This window comes from Mytilus californianus, unplaced genomic scaffold, assembly GCF_021869535.1.
Source record: "Mytilus californianus isolate M0D057914Y unplaced genomic scaffold, xbMytCali1.0.p SCAF_8, whole genome shotgun sequence".
NCBI lineage: Eukaryota > Metazoa > Mollusca > Bivalvia > Mytilida > Mytilidae > Mytilus > Mytilus californianus.
Genome location: NW_026262734.1, coordinates 23,742,342 through 23,763,353, shown reverse-complemented (window position 1 = coordinate 23,763,353; position 21,012 = coordinate 23,742,342). Strand labels below are relative to the sequence as shown.

General features: G+C 30.7%; 1 protein-coding gene across 24 annotated transcripts in view; it reads left to right on the top strand.

The window, feature by feature from the left end:
• The window catches only part of LOC127711442 (ubiquitin recognition factor in ER-associated degradation protein 1-like), a 410,122-nt gene that overhangs the window by 18,466 nt on the left and 370,644 nt on the right, over positions 1 to 21,012 (top strand). For 14 of the 24 annotated variants that reach the window (XR_007986703.1, XR_007986702.1, XR_007986704.1 and 11 more), the window contains exons 1-7: positions 11,868 to 12,009; positions 13,133 to 13,171; positions 13,403 to 13,532; positions 14,568 to 14,600; positions 14,841 to 14,962; positions 15,317 to 15,447; positions 17,222 to 17,294. The exons of 3 other annotated variants lie outside the window; for them this stretch is intronic. Coding sequence is in view for 18 of the 21 variants with exons in the window: in XM_052217501.1 (XP_052073461.1) it covers positions 13,160 to 13,171; positions 13,403 to 13,532; positions 14,568 to 14,600; positions 14,841 to 14,962; positions 15,317 to 15,447; positions 17,222 to 17,294 (501 nt within the window). In the remaining 3 variants the exon portion in view is untranslated. Of the gene's footprint in view, positions 1 to 1,681; positions 1,761 to 2,882; positions 3,204 to 11,421; positions 11,478 to 11,867; positions 12,010 to 13,132; positions 13,172 to 13,402; positions 13,533 to 14,567; positions 14,601 to 14,840; positions 14,963 to 15,316; positions 15,448 to 17,221; positions 17,295 to 21,012 lie in introns of those variants that run through there. 7 more of the 24 variants (XM_052217515.1, XM_052217513.1, XM_052217508.1 and 4 more) reach the window with 6 other exon arrangements.

Below are 21,012 nucleotides of genomic sequence, written 5' to 3'. Positions count from 1 at the left end.
TTTTATATCGTGGTTTTGCCAAATTCAGCATACAAGCGCCAGTAGAAAATTTTTACTTTGTTAAACATTTGAATTTGTGGTTAACCTATTCCCATGAAATCCATGAAAAATTGATATCCTACGAACAATAATGAATCCACAGTGTGACATCATTATCAAGTTTATCTCATATTAAAATATTTTTTTTATAAAAAATCTAATAATATACACGGTCCAAATACTTGAAAAAATTGTTTATAATTCTAATATGACAACCTATATATTGTCAACCAGTATAATCACAGTATATCTACTTTAAGCGCAGGCGCATAAATACACAAAACTGGCTGTTCTGTGTTTCGCCCAACTTATTTATACTACCAGGTATTCTCAATTTGCGACATCAAAACCCACAGTTTACGTAGGCCAAGATTCAGATACAATATAATTATCTCTATTCTAAAGCAAAATAAACAAATCAGTCCATTTCAATTTATTTATGGTCTAAAATTCCATAAAACAAAAATTCTGCGAAATGATGTTATCGTCTTTGTATGGCAACTAAACAAGGTGACGTCATATGTATGCTTCTGGCTTCAAATGTAAACACCGGGCGTTTTAAAGCTTAAAAATTACATTTAAAGAACATATTTAGGTTAAAAATGTGATTTTTTAAAAATTTATTATTGAATAATATAATATTACTAATATTATCATATGGGTGTAAAACAGAACAGCCAAAACAGTATCGTGTGTATAGGCTTTTCACGGTTAACAAAATTACCAAATTTGTCCTATTAGAATCGAAATAATTCATGGCAGCCGTTGATTTGTTTTCATTTAACCATGGATTGGGCATTTATATTCGTATTTTAGCCCTCGATGTCGCTCGGGATAAAAAAAGCGAATATAAATGCCCAACCCATGGTTAAATGAAAACAAATCTATAGCTGCCATGAATTATTTCTTAAATAAACATATACGACCAGAAGTGGGACTCAATAGGGATTGCTAGAGGCCCTGTTAAAGGCCTATCAGCCTGTGTCGCACAACAACAATTTGTATAAGGTTATCTGCCCAGGTCACACAAGAAACACTTCATAAAGGCTCATCAATCCAGTGTCATATGGAAGTATGCTTGCATGAGTTGCTTAATTTCGGCTGTGTAATTTAAGAACTCTCTGAACTTTTTGATGTGTTCCAATGACCATATGTGCTGTATAAATATTGATCATTTTCATTTCATATCCAATTTTCTTCTCTTTAAATATTTTCATCTGAAATTATTTCCTGTTTATGTAAATATTCTGTTATTATATATTGCGCTATTTAATTTATGTTGTGCATAAAGTGTGTGTCAATTACCAAGTATGCTTTAAATTTATGAAATTTTGTAATAATATATATTCCTACTCTTTAATTTCCGCATGTTTGACCTAGATTTACCTTCGTTTAATGTAAAATATGTTACAACATGATCTAGCATCATGTTTACAAGATTCACAATTCTAATGCCTTTACATACAGGTATTCTAGTAACCCAAACATAATTTCCTTAATATTTCATGAAATTCAAAAATGTTGGAATATACAGAATAAACCCCAAAATTTAAAAGATTATCAATATCAGAAAGCTATAGATACTTGCTGAACTTAAAATAATAAGGTTTTTGCATTTACATCAATTTTATTTGAATTTCAGAGGAGTCCCAAATTATAAACATAAGAAAGGTACCATAACATTTATCAGAACTCGAAGGAATATCACAGATAATAATGAGGTAAAGTGATTCACTTTTAACATCATCTTGGTTGTTGGTTCAAATTCTCATTGACACATTTATTTTCCTCACATATTTTTCATTCATATACCATAACCTCACATATTTTTTATTCATATACCATTATAGGAATAAAGGCTATGATTATACTTTAATGGTTACTGTTAAAGTATTTATGGTACATGCAATTTCAAAGTTTCTTTTAAAAATGGCTTGAAACTATAAGTTAAGTGTATAACTGTTTTATTTGTGCATATATTTGAAATTTCATAAATTGTATAGGTTTAGTACTGGTGATGTAAGATTTAAAAAAATGGCCATTGGATGAATTTTAATCAGTTACCTTTAAATATTTTCTATTAATTCTTTTTTATATCATTGGATGGTATATGCATCAGTTTCACTTTATGTTAGTACTCCATTTACCTCTAAAGCCTAATGCTTTGTGTATATATTATAATTACTTTAAAAATAAGATGTGGTATGATTGCCTATGAGGTAGTTATCATCGGGAGACCAATTGCCTTAAATGTAAGCAACTATAGGTCACTGTACAGCCTTCTACAAGACTATATAATAAGCAAAACCTATTCTGTATGGTAAGATATAAGAGGCCCAATCATGACAAAATGTGAAAAGTTCACATGAGAAAAGCAACAGCTTGATTTATGAAAAAACAATATACTAAAAACAGTTACTAAATTACACAACTTATTGTATTTATATTTCATTAAATATATATACCTAGATATAGGAAGATGTGGTATGAGTGCCAATGAGACAACTCTCCATCCAAGTTACAATTTATAAAAGTATACCATTATAGGTCAAGGTACAGCCTTCAACACGGATCATTGGCTCACACCGAACAGCAAAATATAAAGGGCCCCAAAAAATTACTAGTGTAAAACCATTCAAATGGAAAAACCAACAGTCTAATCTATATAAAAACGAGAAACGAGAAACATGTATGAACTACATAAACAGACGACAACTACTGTAATCAGATTCCTGACTTAGGACAGGTGCAAACATTTGCAGCGGGATTAAACGTTTTAATGGTACTTGTATGCATTTGATCTAAGCCATCCAGTTCATTTTTGTAACTTTTCTTTTCTGCAGGAGGAGGAAAAAGATTTTGAAGCCTTTTCAGGTTCAGGTCAAATGTTAAGGAAGAAAGAAAGGAAATGAAAGGTTTATTTTAATCTGACTTTGGAATGCAGAACTGGCCAAAGATGTGCAGTGGACGTTTATTTATTTATTTTTCGTTAGAAAGAACTATTGTACTTCTTTGACATATCTGTCTTGGAATATACCGTGACACATGTACATATAGACCTAATAAGAGGATTAAAGACAATAGGAATATATTAGCAGAAATAATCTGCTTGTGTCAATTTGCAATATGTTAAAAAATACAAGATTAAAATTTTATGTACAGTCTCTAGTGTGTTTGTAATAACATATCTTCATGCCCAGAAGTAACTCATGAATATCTTCACATGTGACAGTGATATAGCGTATGTTCTAGATGATCAATCCGTTTGGTACAGATTTGCATACTTGTTTATATATCATAACTTATGGAGAATCTTAATATCATGTATCTAGTGATATTGATCACCTATTTTATGTTTTGTTTTGAACTACTCATTATGATTCCCATAGTAAAACATAGACATTGCTGTGTACAAAAAGGCAGGTTTGTCTGCATCTTCTCCTTAAACCGAGTTGTCAAGTGTTATTTGGGGTTTCCATGGGACTTTGGCATATTTTCAAAAAGTGGAAAGCATCTTTATCTACAATTTCTCCTAAAGCACATGTAGATTTCAATAAAACATGTGCAAATCATCCTACAATATTGCATTGTGCATTCCATGTATAATTATTGATTCAAATGATTTACTTTTGGTTCCCCTTAACAACACAGAGACTTTTCCATATCAAATTGGAAAATGCATATTGTGAATGCAATTCATCTGAAGTCACTGGCTACATTTTAGTTTAACTTTAACAGCATCTTTTTATTACTTACATGATGGCAATATCATGAGTTTTCAGTTTCTCATAGACTAACAATACACAGATTTTTCAATATTCATAAAACATGGGGAAGGGCTGTATGAATTTGTGAGCTATATTTACAACTGACGTTTGGTTACTGTCCATTGAGTGTGTTGTTGTGTACATTTATGGACAACAAACACTGCACTAACATTATACAGAAGAAAGTATTTAGCCAGATTTCCTCAAACTGCTTCACAAAAACAATTGTCATAAAAGATGATTCCATTTCAATCAATTTTTAAGAACATTATTAATGAAAAAAATACTAAATATTAAGTCAAATTGAATAACAATTTTAGGTCATCTGATATTAGAATTTGGTGTTCTAGGAACCCATATAACCCTGGTCTGAAAATAAGAAATGAGAAATGAAAATTCGAATTGAACCTGACCTGCATTTCATATTTCATAACTCGGTTTTAAGGCGCTATGGGATTTGAAACGATAAACTGATAGTTTTTTTTCATACTTTGTGAAAATATAGAATGTTCAATTAGACTTATCACTGATTTGGTACTTACATGAGCAACATGATGGATCTGCTTACCATTTCTGAGCACATGAGACCTCCCCTGGTTTTTAGTGGTGTTTGTGTTGCTCAGTGTTGTGCTTTTTGTACTATTGTTTGTCTTTTCAGTCGTTTATCATTTTTGCCATGGCATTGGCAGTTTGTTTTCGACTTTTTCAAAAAATATTATAAACATGATAGGTTAACGAGCTATTTTCAAGGTATGGGTTGTAAAAAATGACACATTTTGTATATATTAATCAGATCAAACATGAAATAGAAAACAATCCTGTAGATTCCTTCATAGATTATACAATTTCTGAAACAATAGGGTAACACAATTTGAAATCAATAAAAAATATTCCACTTTTGTAAAATTTTTAGTAATTATAAGATAAAAGCACATACAATTGTTCATTAAAACGAAAATTCTTATAAGTAAATTGCATTACTGCATTGAAGATTGCTTACTTGATTAAAATTCTATACCTATTGTTTTCTGATTAACAATCCAAGATTGGGGAAGCCTCCCACACTACCTTAACATATGAATATTTGGAGAGTGTGTCCATGGGACACATATGATGCACTCGCTTGCATATAAACTAATAAAGGGACATGAATCTAGAATGGTAAAAGTGTCGCCACACAAATTCAATTTTGACCTGTGTTTTGTGATAATGAACATTGTGTATAAGGGTAACACTAAATGCCCCCTTCGCTGCGACGGGGGCATAAAAAAATACTTTTATTAACACATTGACACCAAAAACAAATATTAGTTTTAAGGTAAGTAAGGTGAATAATTTAATTGTCAAAATCATTATACTGAACTTAATCAGTACTTTTATGATCTAAGACATTGTGTTCAAATTTCAAAAGATTTGGTTAAGAGGTACCGCCCTTAAACCAAAGAAATATCAATTTTTATGGTAACGAAAGGCATAATTCTGAAAAGAAAGCCATCAAACTGGGACTTGACCTGAATTTTTATTGTATTTTCATTTAGTAGATTTAGTCAAGTGGTTTCCAAATAATCATAACACATTGTACTTAATTTTAAGGTAATTTGATTGATTGGTGTTTTAATGCTACCTTGAGCACTGCTGGCTATTTCCTGATGGTAAGTTTTAATTGGTGGTAGAAGCCGTATTGCCCGCAATTAACTTCATACCCATCAAACTCATTCCATTTCTATCTGTGTCAAGGACAACAGTTAACGTGTTGCACTTGTGCAATTGATGAATTTTATATTGACTATTCAATGGTGTATGTCCTTAAGCTTATTTACACAAACATTACTGTTTAATTAATTGTAGAAAGTATTTTAAAATGGACTTTGATGCAAAAAGCCAGTTTACCTCTATCACAGGTTCGAACGTACCGGTATTGCATAATGGGTCACTCCCCTTTCCCCCGCGAGTACATCTATATCGTACAGTAATGACACCGGAGTTTTGATTACATTGGCTAATTACTTACATCCTTTCAACAAACATTTTGCATTCCTATTGGAACTTATTGTGCTTCTCATTTTGCTGATTTGTTCCTTTATTTATTCTTCAGTGTTGCCCTATGCCAAAAATATTTGAAGATCCGAAAATTAATACAAACGTTAAACAAAATGTTGGATATCTCTTTGGTACCCTTTGCCTCTTTTTTGAAGAGCTGATCAAACCAAAAAGGGTATACAGTAAAGCCAAATCTAGACAAGGAACTTTAACATTAATCAATTAATGTTCAACAATCCACACGTATGACAAAGAGCAAAATTGGAACAGTCCTCAATTCCAAGGGCAAGCATAAAATGCAGACATGATTGCTACCTATCAACTTCAAATTCATTAAAAAGTATGATTTAACCTGCTTATTATGTGAAAATGATATTTAAGATAGGAAACACTTTTTGGTCTAATGTGCCGCTTAAAAATGAGTAATAAGTCCATTTTTGAAACTTCTATATGGCTAAGTTGTTAAAAGATGTAAACCTCAATGATGCAATTTTTGACAAGCCGGATCATGTTATGTCCTTGATTCTAGACTGTACATGATATTGAGTAACCCCTCCATCTAGATACGAAGAGGTCTGTTCTTTGCGCTAAACAATAAGAGGAGTGACATTATTACAGTGCTTATCCAGAAGGTGATTAATTTATTTCAATTCCATGACACAGATATTAATTAACTGGACTTAGATGGTAAGCATCATTTTTATTTCCATGCACTCACTCCACACTAACACACATTTACTCTAGCAATTCGCTAAGCTGTTTTATCAGTTGATTAGTTTGTAGATATGAATACATTCTGCAATTGGGTATCGTAATAGGCCAAACACTTCTGAACAAGGACAGTAAGATTTTACAATAACATAATGTTTACTGTGAATTGATGTGAAGGGTTGACAGGAACATTATTCCATGCATAGTTAGAGTATACATAAAGATTCTACTACTGCATCGAGTGTGATAATATGTGTACCTTGTGGTCGACGGGGGTACATTTATTACAAAAATAATATTTGCTTGCTCAGGGCGGGCGGAAGTGTTATTTTTGAAAACTTAATTTGTTATAGGGGTTGACACAAAACACATAATCATACATATAAATTAGGCCTGTATCGCTGAACTGATGTTTTTGTTGCAAAATTCCGAATTTTACAATTTTAAAATTGGGTCATCGTATCTCAACTGGACATTTTATCATTTACTATGGATATGCTGCATCAGAGAAAAGGTACAAATTAGTTATGAAATGAATAGTCAATCCACAAAAATATTTTAAAAACTTTGTAAATAGAGTATGTGACACATGTGGTAGGTACAACAATTTAAAGTGAGTATAACTTAAGAATATTTAAATATGGCTTACACATCATATTTTGTAAGGGTTATTAAATCTTAATTTTCATTTTATTCAGTACTCAAATAACATTCTTCATAATTTGAATCACCGATATTTTTTTATAATACTTGTTGACAAAAAATATATGTATTAAGAACGTATCCCGTACAAATAATAACATTGGGTACAACCATATCTTTATAGTAATCCACACAAATTGTAAATAATTAAACAATCTGGGTAAATACATTATTTAGAATGAACAGCAAAACCATGTTATTAAGTCAATGCAATACATTGGACAATTACATTTTGGATCGGTTCACACTTACTTCAAAACTGACATAATAATCTGTAACAGGAATATTCTAAACTGTTCTATGTTTTTCTTTGTTGACATATTTGTTTGTTTTTATAGTGATTAAGATTATAAAACAATGTAGACTGCCGTACCCCTATTTTTGACATTTTTACTTATTATGTCTTTTTGTTTTGTTCACACATCGTTGTCAATATAATTGAATTTTTTACGACTGTCATACAAGTGAGAGGTTTAGCTAGCTATAAAACCAGGTTTAATCCACCATTTTCTGCATAAGAAAATGCATGTACCAAGTCAGGAATATGACAGTTGTTATCCATTCGTTTGGTGTGTTTGAGCTTTTGATTTTGACATTTGCTTAGGGACTTTCCGTTTATAATTTTCCTCGGAGTTCGGTATTTTTGTTTTTTTACCTTTTTCTAGAAAAGCTCTACCACTGAACTATTCGTAGGTAGCTATATATAAAACTGTCAATATTTTGTAGTGCACAATTATTCTAAATGACGTACGATGATCAATGTATACCAGTTATAGTTGTCGAGGTAGTTGGAGGGAGTTTACTGCATGTTCTCTATCATACTAATTTTAGATAAAAAGATTAAAATAATATATGTATTCGATTTTTTTTTATTTTAAAGTATTTTTCTTGGACAATTCATTGTAATGCATGGTTACAAATGTTGCTATACCGCTAAATGCCAAAACAGTTTTTAATGGCTGTATACTATATAGGTCATTGAAATATTTCCGTTTTTCTAATTCTGACCCGATTTATGCTTTTCCTGACCCGTTGATTATTTTTATCTAACAACGTATGGTCCGTTTGATCTCAGTTCTTCATTGGTCAAAATTCGATTATGACGTCAAACTTTCTTGCTTTCTTCTGAATTTCGCATGGTGAAGTCATGAAAAAAGGCGACCTTGCCTGATAACGTCACATAGAAAGAACACATCTTTTTGCAAACCAATCGAAAAGAAGGATTAAAATTGTCTGTATATCATCTATAAATTATTAGAGAAACAGATTCCACCACCAAATCTCGTGTAAAACGATATTTATCCACTCTCGACAGTTTAATTTTAGATATTTAACTGTCTAGAGTGGATAAATATCGTATTACACTTGATAGTGTAGAATCTATATATCTGTATACAGCTTGACTAGAAAAGTTCAGCAAAATATATCAACAAAATTCTATAAATATTCAGCAAAAATTTAACAATTTCGTAAAACTTCACTAAGCAAACGGACCTTGGTCCTAGAATTAACCATTTTATGGGAATGGACAGAGGAAGAAACGAACATTTAAGTACAAAATTCGATAGAACCTTATCTTAAAATGGATAATAAATAGTAAAATATTTCAACAACATATCTTATCGTTTTTGTAAAATTAATTTCTCTTAATTCTAACCTTAACATACATAATTTTTAGTCCGTTCTACTCACTTAAAGACGTTTTTTTTTTAATTTGAGTTTCCTTACGAGAAGCAGGTTGATGTGCCAAACTTTAAATTCAATCTCTTAGTTATAACGAAAAAAAGTTATATACGTGTAGGATGTTATGCCATTGTTCAAAATACAGAGCAGATATGAAGAAATGTTCGTTTAACACCTGACGACATTTTATCACCTTTAACAACTGGAACAAGTTTTGGGACACGTGTATATGCTCCAAAACAGAGAACAGATAACGACATGGTGGTGTAACTCCTATCAACCGAAAAACATATTATGTTTTGGTGGTCATTTGCCCAAAAATATTCAGATAGAGCTAAAAAGGTGTTTATAGAAATATACCTGAATTTGCATCGGATTTCTTATTTTACTTCATCTGATGTTGCTTTACATGAATATCTTGTGAATATATTTTTAGGGCTTGAGCCCCAAATCTATACAAGCTTGTCCTAATTAAATATACAAACATTATTCTTTCTTATTATCATTATTCATTCAGGTGAAGTAGGAAAAAGAGAATGATATAAATTTTCTGTTTTTCAAACAGAAATCGTTTAAGAGGATGGTAGGCGAGATTACTCGACCTATAACTACGATAATTAAGTTTTTTATGGGAGCAAATCGTTAATTTCTTTATTAAAAAGAGTTAATCACAGATCATTCATATAATATTTAATTGTAAGTGCCAGTCGTGGACGTACTATCCGATGACTGTCCTGATCGGAGATGATTAGACTGTTGACCACTGTTGCTTTTAGACGTTAAGAAAGCCTTATAGGGAAAACGGTACTATTACATTTTCCCAGCATTAGGTTGGCCTTTTGTGTACCCAAGGCAGGTGAAGGAAGTCAACTTAGGAGCGCTGTGATTGGATGTAAGGGTACAATATATTTTTTTATTTGTCTATGAATAACCGCAGTGTGTATATTTACAATATAAATTTTGAAACCTCTTGAAATATTTTCTAGAGAATTTTTCGGAAAAGACTTCCAAAATTTAATAAATTTGGTGTAAAATGACGGTGGGCATGGATAACATAAACAAGCTCCGTTGGAAGTTGGTCATGATACTATTTGGCTTCAATTTTTGAAACAGAATGATAAAGTACTAACACCACACATTACTGTTTTATACAGGTTTTTATTATAAAAAGTGGTAAATTTAGAAAATGTTAGTATTGTCGCCTATGGCAGAATAAATAGTACCGCTTCCCTATACCGAAGATAGCAAGGGAAATCAAAATCAATCAAGCTTTTGATTAGTGCATTTGATTTTTATCACAAAGAATAGAAATTTTTTACTGAGAACAATACTGTGTTGAGAAAAGTGCTGAGTCATTATAATAAGTCAAATTGATGGGTACTGATATAAAACTTTATTCTAGGATTTCAATATTAACTATATTGTATAAAATGCACCAAACTATAGTTCTTTTGTATTTGTTTTCACCTTTCAAAATGATTAATTTAATTGGAAACACCAGAATTCGAGTCGCGACAAATATTTTTAACTGAAATATTTGCTTTTTTTGTTGTGTAAATCCCTAAATGTATCACTTGGGTATTTCTCTAGACATAATTTATTAAAATAGGAAATTGTCTGGTTAAGTTTGTACTGTTTATGTAGTAAGACAATATTTGGTCATACTAGAAGCATTTTTAGTGTTAAAATTGTCCATCTAAGAAAAATAGAGGCCCACTTCAGGCTAAATTTAGATAGACTTTATACTCTCCTGTGTAAAGAATTGTTCACATTCTTGGCAATTCATGCAGCAAATATTTCAATAGTGCTTCATTTTGTAGTTTCTAACTTTGATTATAACAGGCATATATAATTTTTCATTTTCTACTGTTTGAAAGGACCTTTGTTGGAAATTAATACTCCCAAGGGACATAATTCAGCTTTTTCATAGATTAATACAGGCAACATAGGCAACTTTACAGCTGAGTATTTTGCATATTTAATGTTTTAAGTGTCTAATATCTTTGTTTTTATCATCTCAAGACAGAATAATAGATTTTATAACAAGCTCTGAAATTTTGAACTACAATATGGCATATACTAAAGCATGGAATGGAGATTAGTATGAAAAATCTTGAATTTGTGCTTATGATGTAAATTTTGGATAAAATTAATACAAATTGAATGGAACTGTCATTTTTTTTCTGTTTAAATGGAACTGTTTGTTATTCTTTTTAAATAATATAAGATATGATTGGATACAGGTTGTTTGTTAAGCCTTATCTTAAAGAAGTAGAGAAAGAGGTAAACCAGCATGTAGGGGTGAGGACATAAAATGATCAATAGTCCTTTAAGTAATGGGGACATACAAGTATTTATTATAGCCAAGGTTTTCACAATAACCCAGTATTGCATTATTGGTGTCATAAAAATTCTTTATATCTTTATGTCACAGTATAGAGAAAACGGAACTATTACATTTTCCCAGCATTAGGTTGGCCTTTTGTATACCCAAGGCAGGTGAAGGAAGTCAACTTAGGAGCGCTGTGATCGAATGTAAGGGTACAATATATTTTTTTATTTATCTATGAATAACCGCAGTGTGTTTATTTACAATATAAATTTTGAAACCTATTGAAATATTTTCTTGAGAATTATTGGAAAAGACTTCCAAAATTTCATAAATTTGGTGTAAAATGACGGTGGGCATGGATAACATAAACAAGCTCCGTTGGAAGTTGGTCATGATACTATTTGGCTTCAATTTTTAAAACAGAATAATAAAGTACTAACACCACACATAACTGTTTTATCCAGGTTTTTATTATAAAAAGTGGTAAATTTAGAAAATGTTAGTATTGTCGCCTATGGCAGAATAAATAGTACCGTTTTCCCTTTATTCATCTAATATTTACCAATGAGAAGACTTTAACAGATTAACCCCATTGTAACTTGAAGCGTATGGCCATTTAAACCCGGTAATAATTCGCACTGGTTATTTACTTTCGATTTAAGTTGAACCGAGTCATTTTGTTGAATATAGAAAATTACACTGATAAATCCAAAGGAAACAAATAATACAGAAATGGTAATTATAAAATATTATCATATACTTAAAGTTGATAGTTCAGAAATGACAATTGTTTTATAAATTTATGTACAAATCTAAATTGATACAAACTGCGCACTAATAATTAATAATATACATTTATTGCTCAATAACATTGCCTATTGTATTAAACCACCAAAATTTCAGAAAATAAGAGAAACATTTTTTGTAAGAGCCGTTTAGGCATACTATTTCTTGTGTCGTAGTCATCAGTATATGTTAAATTTGTGATCAGTTCACTGAGGTGAAACAATTCTGTTTTAATGATTTATTTATTAATTAAGAGTCATATAATGAGTTGTAATGTAAAAGTTTGAGCAATTAACATCAAAAAGTAAGGAAATTATTTTCATGCAATGTTTATCGGTGAAATCTTTTTTAACAAGATGTTTACATTGACAGACCTTTTGAGATATTGGTACAATTCACCCTGTTTGTATAAACTAGGGATGTAAACATGTACTCGAGTACTCTAGTATCGCTCGTTAGTTCTGACTTTCGAATACCGAAATGATACTCGACTTATTGGTTTCCTGTTGAAACATTGTATCTTTCTTTCCAGTTAATTTTCTTTCAGAAAACACCAATGATTCCTCAATATCATGAATATGTAAATGTGGTTTCTTTAAGATTACAAAATGTTAATTTTGCTTGACCAGTTTGACTGTGTAGTAAGGGTAATAATTTATATTCATATATGTACTTACCAAATTATGAATTAGATTAGATGAATTGTTTTTACTTAATAAGTACAATTATAAATGAGCTGCTAATTATGGTTTATAATACTAGGTAATAATGTAGAGCCCACACAGCATTAAATGTGTATAATTGTGTTCTTATATTGTAAAAAAAATATAGTTTGGTAAAATCGAGAAGTACTTCATAACTAACTCTTCACAGAGTTGACATCCCTTGTATAAAACCATTACTGACAACTGGATAATCATGATAATATATGTACTAGGACAGTATCTAGTCATCCTGACTATCAATATATATAGAAAAATCTTTAAACACGTTGAAATAGGAAAACAAGAGAAACATGCCAACATTTTGTCAAACTGATTGTACAAAAGATTTTTATTATATAAAATTTCAGATGATGTCAGATACAATGTAGACAGACATGATAGATAGAGCAAGTTATCCATCAAATCCAGAGAAAACCTGAATAAGAATGTGGCTAATAGAAAAAGAAACCACAGCAAAATATAAAAAAAAACAATGATTAACATCTAATTAATATGACAATAATACATAACTTATAGTTGATGATATTATCAAGGATGATAATGTTAAAAAATCTCATAAATTTCATAATCTATAGAATGTAGAACAGATTTAGTAGCAATAATTTTGTATTTTCTAGTTTGGTAGATTTGGAGGTAACATTTTTGGGCCTGAATTGGGCGGAGGTCTTTGTAGATTTAAACAGACATACAGATGTTATTCTGTGACCATGTTAGATAACAGAGAAGATGTTGAGAGAGGTGGAGAAAGTAAGATTAAAAAGCTTTGGTAACCATCATTCCTATTGTTATTTTGACCCAAGAACACATTTATTTTGTAGCGCATTTGTTTAGACAATAAACACAAATTAAAAAAAATAGGACCTGTTTTATCTCAAAAAGATTTTTACAGTGTAGTGTACTACTTTTTGGACAAATTATAGAAATTTTCGTCAGCTCTAACTCAAAATATGGACAACAATTCAATTTGACAGCTTCAGACCTACTATAATTTTAAACTTTTTTAACTGGACCAACATGACTAAATCACTATTTTACCTTAAAATTCATGACCCCCATTTTATTACATGTAATTTCATCCCTCTACTTACTATTTGATGTATAAAGTATAAAGGTTTAAAATACAAAGAAATTAATTTTTGGAAGGTGTATGAAAAATATTTGCAAGTTATACACTGTCCACACTAGAGACTGTATTTGTAGACAACAACAAACAATCAAAGGATGATAACTGTGTTTCCGAACCATATTAAAGGACAAATTTGGAGGACAACCAGAAATATTGATAAGCAGTTGTTATTTTCATTGCTCAAACAGTTATCTCAAACATTTATCTCAAACATTTCATATGATTCCAGAAAAGTAGTATATGACAATGGATTTATGTTTCTTATTCATTAAGTCTTGATGTATTAAATTGGAATGAATTAAAGGAGATTTAGAGTGTATATATAAAAGCACAAATTAACCCCAAAAAAAACAACAGATCCTTATTCTATTTTTAACATTGAACAATTAACAACACTAGTACAAGGTCTAAATCTCTCAAATATAGTTATTAATAAAAAATCAAATCATACCCTAAATATGCACCAAAGTAGTTTTGAATAAATTCTACAGAAACAGCCAAAACCTTACATCAACAATCTGAATTCAAAATGGAAATAAAAAGAGACATAATAAAGACAATGTGAAAGCTTCATGACGTAAGTTTGAATGAGAACATTATATATATATTTTAAATCTCACCTGTTTACTCATAATTCAATGTGTTTTTCATTTCAGTAATTATGCCTCCCTCTGCATTAGATCAACTAAGTAAGTATCACTACATGCTGGCTACTGTAAAAGCAAACCACTAATTACATATGGAAAGTACTCTAGTAACACATATACTTAACTCAAAAGAATTTTTGAAGCTGAAACTCCAAATTAGAGAGATTTATAAAAGGAACTTCAACACTTCAAATTAATGTTCCTCTTTTTACCACCCAGTTTAATACTGTGTATGCATACCAAAATAATTCACTAACTAAAATGAAAAATGTGATTTTACAGCACGTTCACGTATACAATACCCCATGCAGTTTAAACTGAGGAACAATCAACAAGCCAGACACACACATTGTGGTGTATTAGAATTTGTAGCTAATGAAGGAAGGATTTATATACCTAATTGGGTAAGTATACAAACAGGCGCATACATTGTATTAGAGAGTTTGTATTTAAATACCTCACTGGATACATAATATGTATACACATCGTGGTGTATTGGAAGTAAGTGATAGAAGAACGAAGAATATTTTACCTTATTGGATCAATGTATCAACAGGTAAACACATTAGGGTGTATTAGGAATTTGTACGTGACAAAGGAAGGATCTATCAGTTTAATGATAGGGTTACACACATGGTAGTAAATTAGTAATTGAAGCCAACTTCAGAAAGATTTGTTTAATGTGTTGGATGAATAACCAATGTCCATTCATAGGGAAAAATGTTTTATCTATTGAACCATTTTTAAATTATTTTCAGATGATGAGGAACCTGTTACTAAATGAAGGTGATCTTGTGGAAGTAGAGAATGTTTCTTTGAAAGTAGCCACATTTACAAAGTTCCAGCCACAGTCTGTTGACTTCTTAGATATTAGATATCCCGAAGCTGTGTATTCTTTACAAAACATATTTGTAAAATGTTACTACTTAATAATGGTAATATTAGATATGCAGTTTTTATAGAGTAACACGTATAGTCGGGTTGGAGGTGGGTTGGGCTGTACAGTTGCCAAGTGGTTTAAATAATTTATTTACAGTGAACATAAACCTGTCAACTCCTAAGTTATGAGTTCGAACCATGCTCTGGGATTGGCTGTGTTTACAGTTTTCTTGCAAAAGGTATGGGGTTACTACACCAATAAAAACTGGCTGCCATGATGTAACCAAAGTAGTTGAAAGTTGCATTAAACACAAAAAACACAAATAAATAAGTATAGTCAAATAATCACACCACACTTAAAAATACCATTGAAACTCTAATATCTGATTAAAGATCATAATAACTGGACTGTATTCTTGCTCATTCACTCTTTAGCATAATTATAATTTCATCTTCAGTCCTTGTTAATTGCATTGCCTACACTCGGCATCCTTGCAAATGACATCTTGAACAATCAGAACACCTTTAACATTGACTTCCTATAATGCATCAATTAGTACATTGATTGACATATATTCTATTGACTCATATGAAAATGAGGGTGATTAAACAGATCACGGTCAACTAAACACTACATAGAAAACAAAAGACTGAGCAGCAGGAATCTCACCAATTCTGGGGGTGATATCAGGTACTCAGTAAGGGTAGGCATATTCTGTTCACATGTCACACCAATGGTTTTGATAAAACATCCGTCAATCATATGGACAAGAAAACACTTATGAAATATTACCTTGAATTGAGTGGCAAATGATAACCTGTAATCAGATAATGTTCTTTCAATGGTATTTTTTGAGTGAGATAAAATGATTCAGTCAAACCTGTCTAAACCGATTTTTGCATAAACCGAAAACCTGTCTAAAACGTTAAATCACAAAAATACTGAACTCAGAGGAAAATTCAAAACGGAAAGTCCCTAATCAAATGGCAAAATCAAAATCAAAATCAATATGTTCAATCATATCAAATTTTTATATTTTGTCAATCTGATTTAGCAGAACATCTGCAAAAACCGAGGAGGTTGCATTAAGACAGGTTTCACTGTAATACATAAGAGAATTACCAAAACATTAGGACAGCACAACAGATCCCAGCAATCACCAACAACTGACTATTCAGAAAAACACACTTAAAGATAAACACAAACAACAATGAACAACATGTATTGTCCAGATTGCCAGATGGGGTACAAGCACACATGTGGTGGGTTCAAACCAGTTGTACGTGTGCTCAGCCCTTCCCCTCTAATGACTGTATTACATACTTGAAGTCTGTCTATATTTTGCCTCATTCAGTTAATATTTTATTCAGCCTTTTTCTGTTATAGAATAGATGGTTGAATGTTGTGTTTACTGGTGTAGCTTAAACAGTCGGGAAAGAATTAGAAATTTGCAACATTCTGTTCATTGATTGATGGCAGCAAAATATAAGATTTATTGCAACTGTACCAATAACTATTAGCCAACTTATTTTCCAAAAATGGAAATGACCATATGAATATATATTTATCAAGAACTTTCATACTGATACCAACAGTATTTGAGATTTTCATATCATTTCATGATATATTTTACAATAAAATGTATTCATAATTTGGTACAAAAGTTATTATGTATTGAATAATAGGAAATTGCAATATAGATTAACAAAACCATAAATACCATCTAGAGGTCAAGTAAAATTTGACAATTAGTTCTCTGATTAAATCCTTGACTGAGCAACAGATTAGGAAACATGTTGAGAAGTTTTGCCTGTTTAACTAAAGGAGATGTAATATCAATCAAGTACAACGAACGGGTAAGATAAGTTTATGTTATTATAAAACAATGTTTTAAAGCAAGTAGTATGCATAGTTATTAATTATTTTCTAAAGCATACAAAGCATATGCTTGTTGGGAATGGAAGTGAATATTGAAATATTTTGCATATTTTATTTCCAATTCCTGAATTTTCACCTCTGTTCAAGGTTTAGATTTTGAAAGTGGTTGTAAGTAAATATATCTTGTTTTTTGCACAATATACTAACTTAAATACTAATTGTATAATGTAGTGACATAATAAACATGCAAGTACGGTCACAAACCAAAAATAAACATGATGAAAGTTTATACATTGCAGAGATTTAAATTTATTTTAATATATTAAGTATTACATTTATTAAAAAAAAACATAGGCCATAGTGAACAAGTGGCTGGTAAATCTTCAATTCCATAGAATCCCGAAAGTGGATACCTGAGTATGCAGGATTATTATCATAAAACCTATGAAATATAAAAACTCTTATAAGAAACAACCTTTAGTTATGTGTTAATAATTTAATGATACCAACAGTTTTCGATACCTATGGAACTTTTATCAGGATAAAGCAAATTGGGAAGTGATAATTACAAGTTGAAATGTTACAATGGGAAGTAGACTACTTACCATTGTAACATTTAACTTGTAATTATCACTTCCCAATTTGTTTTATCCTGATTTAACTACTATTTATAGATAGATAGTGAAAGTAGGTTATAAAAAAAATAAACAATTGTATGTATAGATGATATGGGATGATTTGTCCGTCTGGGTTCAATAATCTTAAAATAGCTGATATACACTTTGTGATAGGAGAAGTATGGTGAACATAAAAAAAAAAAAGATTCTTGCAAAGTTTGGAATATTTTAACACTATGGATTACTCATTAAGTATCATCAACTGCACCTTGAATTAAGGAGAAATATTTTACCAAAAGTAAAACGTTATTGTTATTGTTAAATTCATTGGTTTGAGATTTAGGGACAAATAGAAAAAAGAAGCTTGTCAAATTGTTCTAATTCAATTGATGGTGAGAACAAATACAGTCTTTATTTGCATTGCATGATTTTATATAGATGTTAAAATATCACTTATTCACTCCTATTTGGTGCAACTGTTAAAGAAAATGACATACACCAAAAAGAAAACATCAAAATTATCAAGGTGTAATTTTATATTAACAGGCCCGGTTGTTCAAACGTGTCGTTAGCCTTAACGATGATTAAGGCTAACGAGTCGTTAAATCTTAACTAAGTCGCTAACTAACATATGCGTTAAAATGTGTTGTTCAAAAATGTTTTACGACAATGTTAACTAAAACTGCGTTAAGACTCGTTATTTTTTTTATTATAAATTGTTACCCATAATGAACAGAAAATCTTCACTTCCTGTTACCAAGATAGTTGAATTGTCCGAAAACACTGCAAAGAAATTGCCAAGGGACATAAAAGCTAATTTCACCTCCATTGAGGCAAATTTAATTAGTAGTCGTATCACAAATGAGTTGGAGTTGCTGAAAGGGGGATTCAGCACTGAAGTAACCAATCAAAGGAAAAATGCTCTTGGTGTATGCTTCAGAACTGAAGCAGAAGTCAGAAACAAGTATAGAAATATGTGTCGTGGGTCAAAAGAGAAATTTACTTACTCCATAAAGGAAATGGACAGGAAAGGAGGTCGACCACCACCCACACAGTTTAGCATTGCTGATGAAAATATTGTGAATGCAATGAAGGATAGTGCCTCATTCAGTGGAGTTAGTGGCATTGAAACAGATATCACTTGTAATGGTATGTATTTTTTTAAATTCAATTTAATTTTTACATCAATTTCGTTCTTTATTTTGACTTAAGGTAGCACAATACAAAAGCAACTAAATTTTATCAAAATTTCATTTTCAGCTGTTTTTGTTACGTTTTAATATTACAAAACCACAGAAGAAAAATAAGTTTCAATATCTTGCACTGTTAATGAGTTTTGTTGATAACTAGTTTTTATAAACAAATGCACATGTCTGACTAATACAAATAAGAACATGTGGGCAGTACTTTGTGGTTAATCAGTATAATCATTTGATAGCTTTATGACCACTGACCAGCTATAAAAATAACAGTCATAGAAAAGAGGTTGAATTTGGGGTTTATAGAAAAAAGAAGATAATGAAATCCAAATAAAATAACATTTCTATATTGGAGCTGCCTGGAGAAAGTAAACAAAAAAATGATTTGGACATATAGAGGAATCAAATATAAATGTACAGATATTAAACAAATATAATTGTACAACAATTAATGTTGCTGATGTTAAAGCTGATGGCAAGGTTATATCAGATTTTCTTGAGGAGAATATGTAAATATGAAGTCTTTTTAAAAGAAAACACAAATTAAACATTTTATTTTCAAACTACAAAAATAAGAAAATTCTACTTTGTGTAAAACTACATATTTTCATTATATACAATTATAATTCTAGAAATCCCCCATAAGAATCCTCTAGACTGACCAACTGGTGATTTTATGTACACATGCATAACTTATTTTTGGGGAAATGAATGTTAAAAACAAAATGTATTGTTTCGTGTACTAATCAAATAAAAAAATCCATATTGAAAAAAGCAAATGCCATGTTTAATTAAACTTCTGAGATCATTAATGGTTGATGTTTATCCAGGTGGGCGGAATTTTGACCATATCAGTAGCAACTGACTTACAGCAAGGTCAATAATGATATAAATTCTCCCGCCAGATCTGGTTTTTGATGCATAGGGTGTGCATTTTCTTTATATATTTAGAATTGCTGAAATGGAATGCTTTCTTACTGGTCAAAACCTTATTGATTTATGATTAAAGACCAATCTGAAGTATCCCCATGGTACATGTGTGAATGATATTGAAGTTAATGAGGGTTAAATAGGAAAATCCTTATTTATTCACTTGTGACACATACATTTTTGTCATGAAAATGTAGTTTTAAATATAATTAGCTCCTAGACGGGTGTCCCTATATGCCTGATTTTACCACACGTTGTTCCTTGACCAGTTATCTTCAAAACTGTGTCCCTGATTTTCAAAAACATCAAGAGAACAAATTTTATACCCAATTAAATTGAATGATTTCTTATGAATTAAGGTTGCAAACTTAATTGAAGGGTTATAAAAGAATGAAATATAATAGGGAAAATTTGGAGGTCAAACTGTGTTGCACAAGAATCTATCAAAATGTTTGGCATGCTATGAATAACAAAGAAGCTAATTTCATTCAAATGTGGACATCAGAATCTAACAACTAATAACATACTAATGAATTATTAAATAATTATGTAATAATGAAATTATCACCATTTGAAAGATTAATCTTTCTTCTTTCTTTTGGTTCCTCATTTATGAATTTTAGAGCTGGATTAAAGAAATAACATCACTTTAAAGTTGTCTGATTGGGGGTGAAAAAATCTTTGTATTGTGCTACCTTAAAAACTTTGATTTTTTAACCTGTAAATGCAGAAATAAGTTTACGCTAACGATCGTCTGCTTTGACAGAAGGGTTTCCCATAGCATGGGATTTCCTCGCTTTAAATATCTTTGATCTTTACATGTTTTAAAAATATGTGCGAAATCTACCCTCCTAATCATACGATTGTGTCATTAGTAGTCACTTGTATATAAAGAATTGAATCATCCACTTACGTTCTTTACATTCGAATATCCTTAACATGTTAAAACA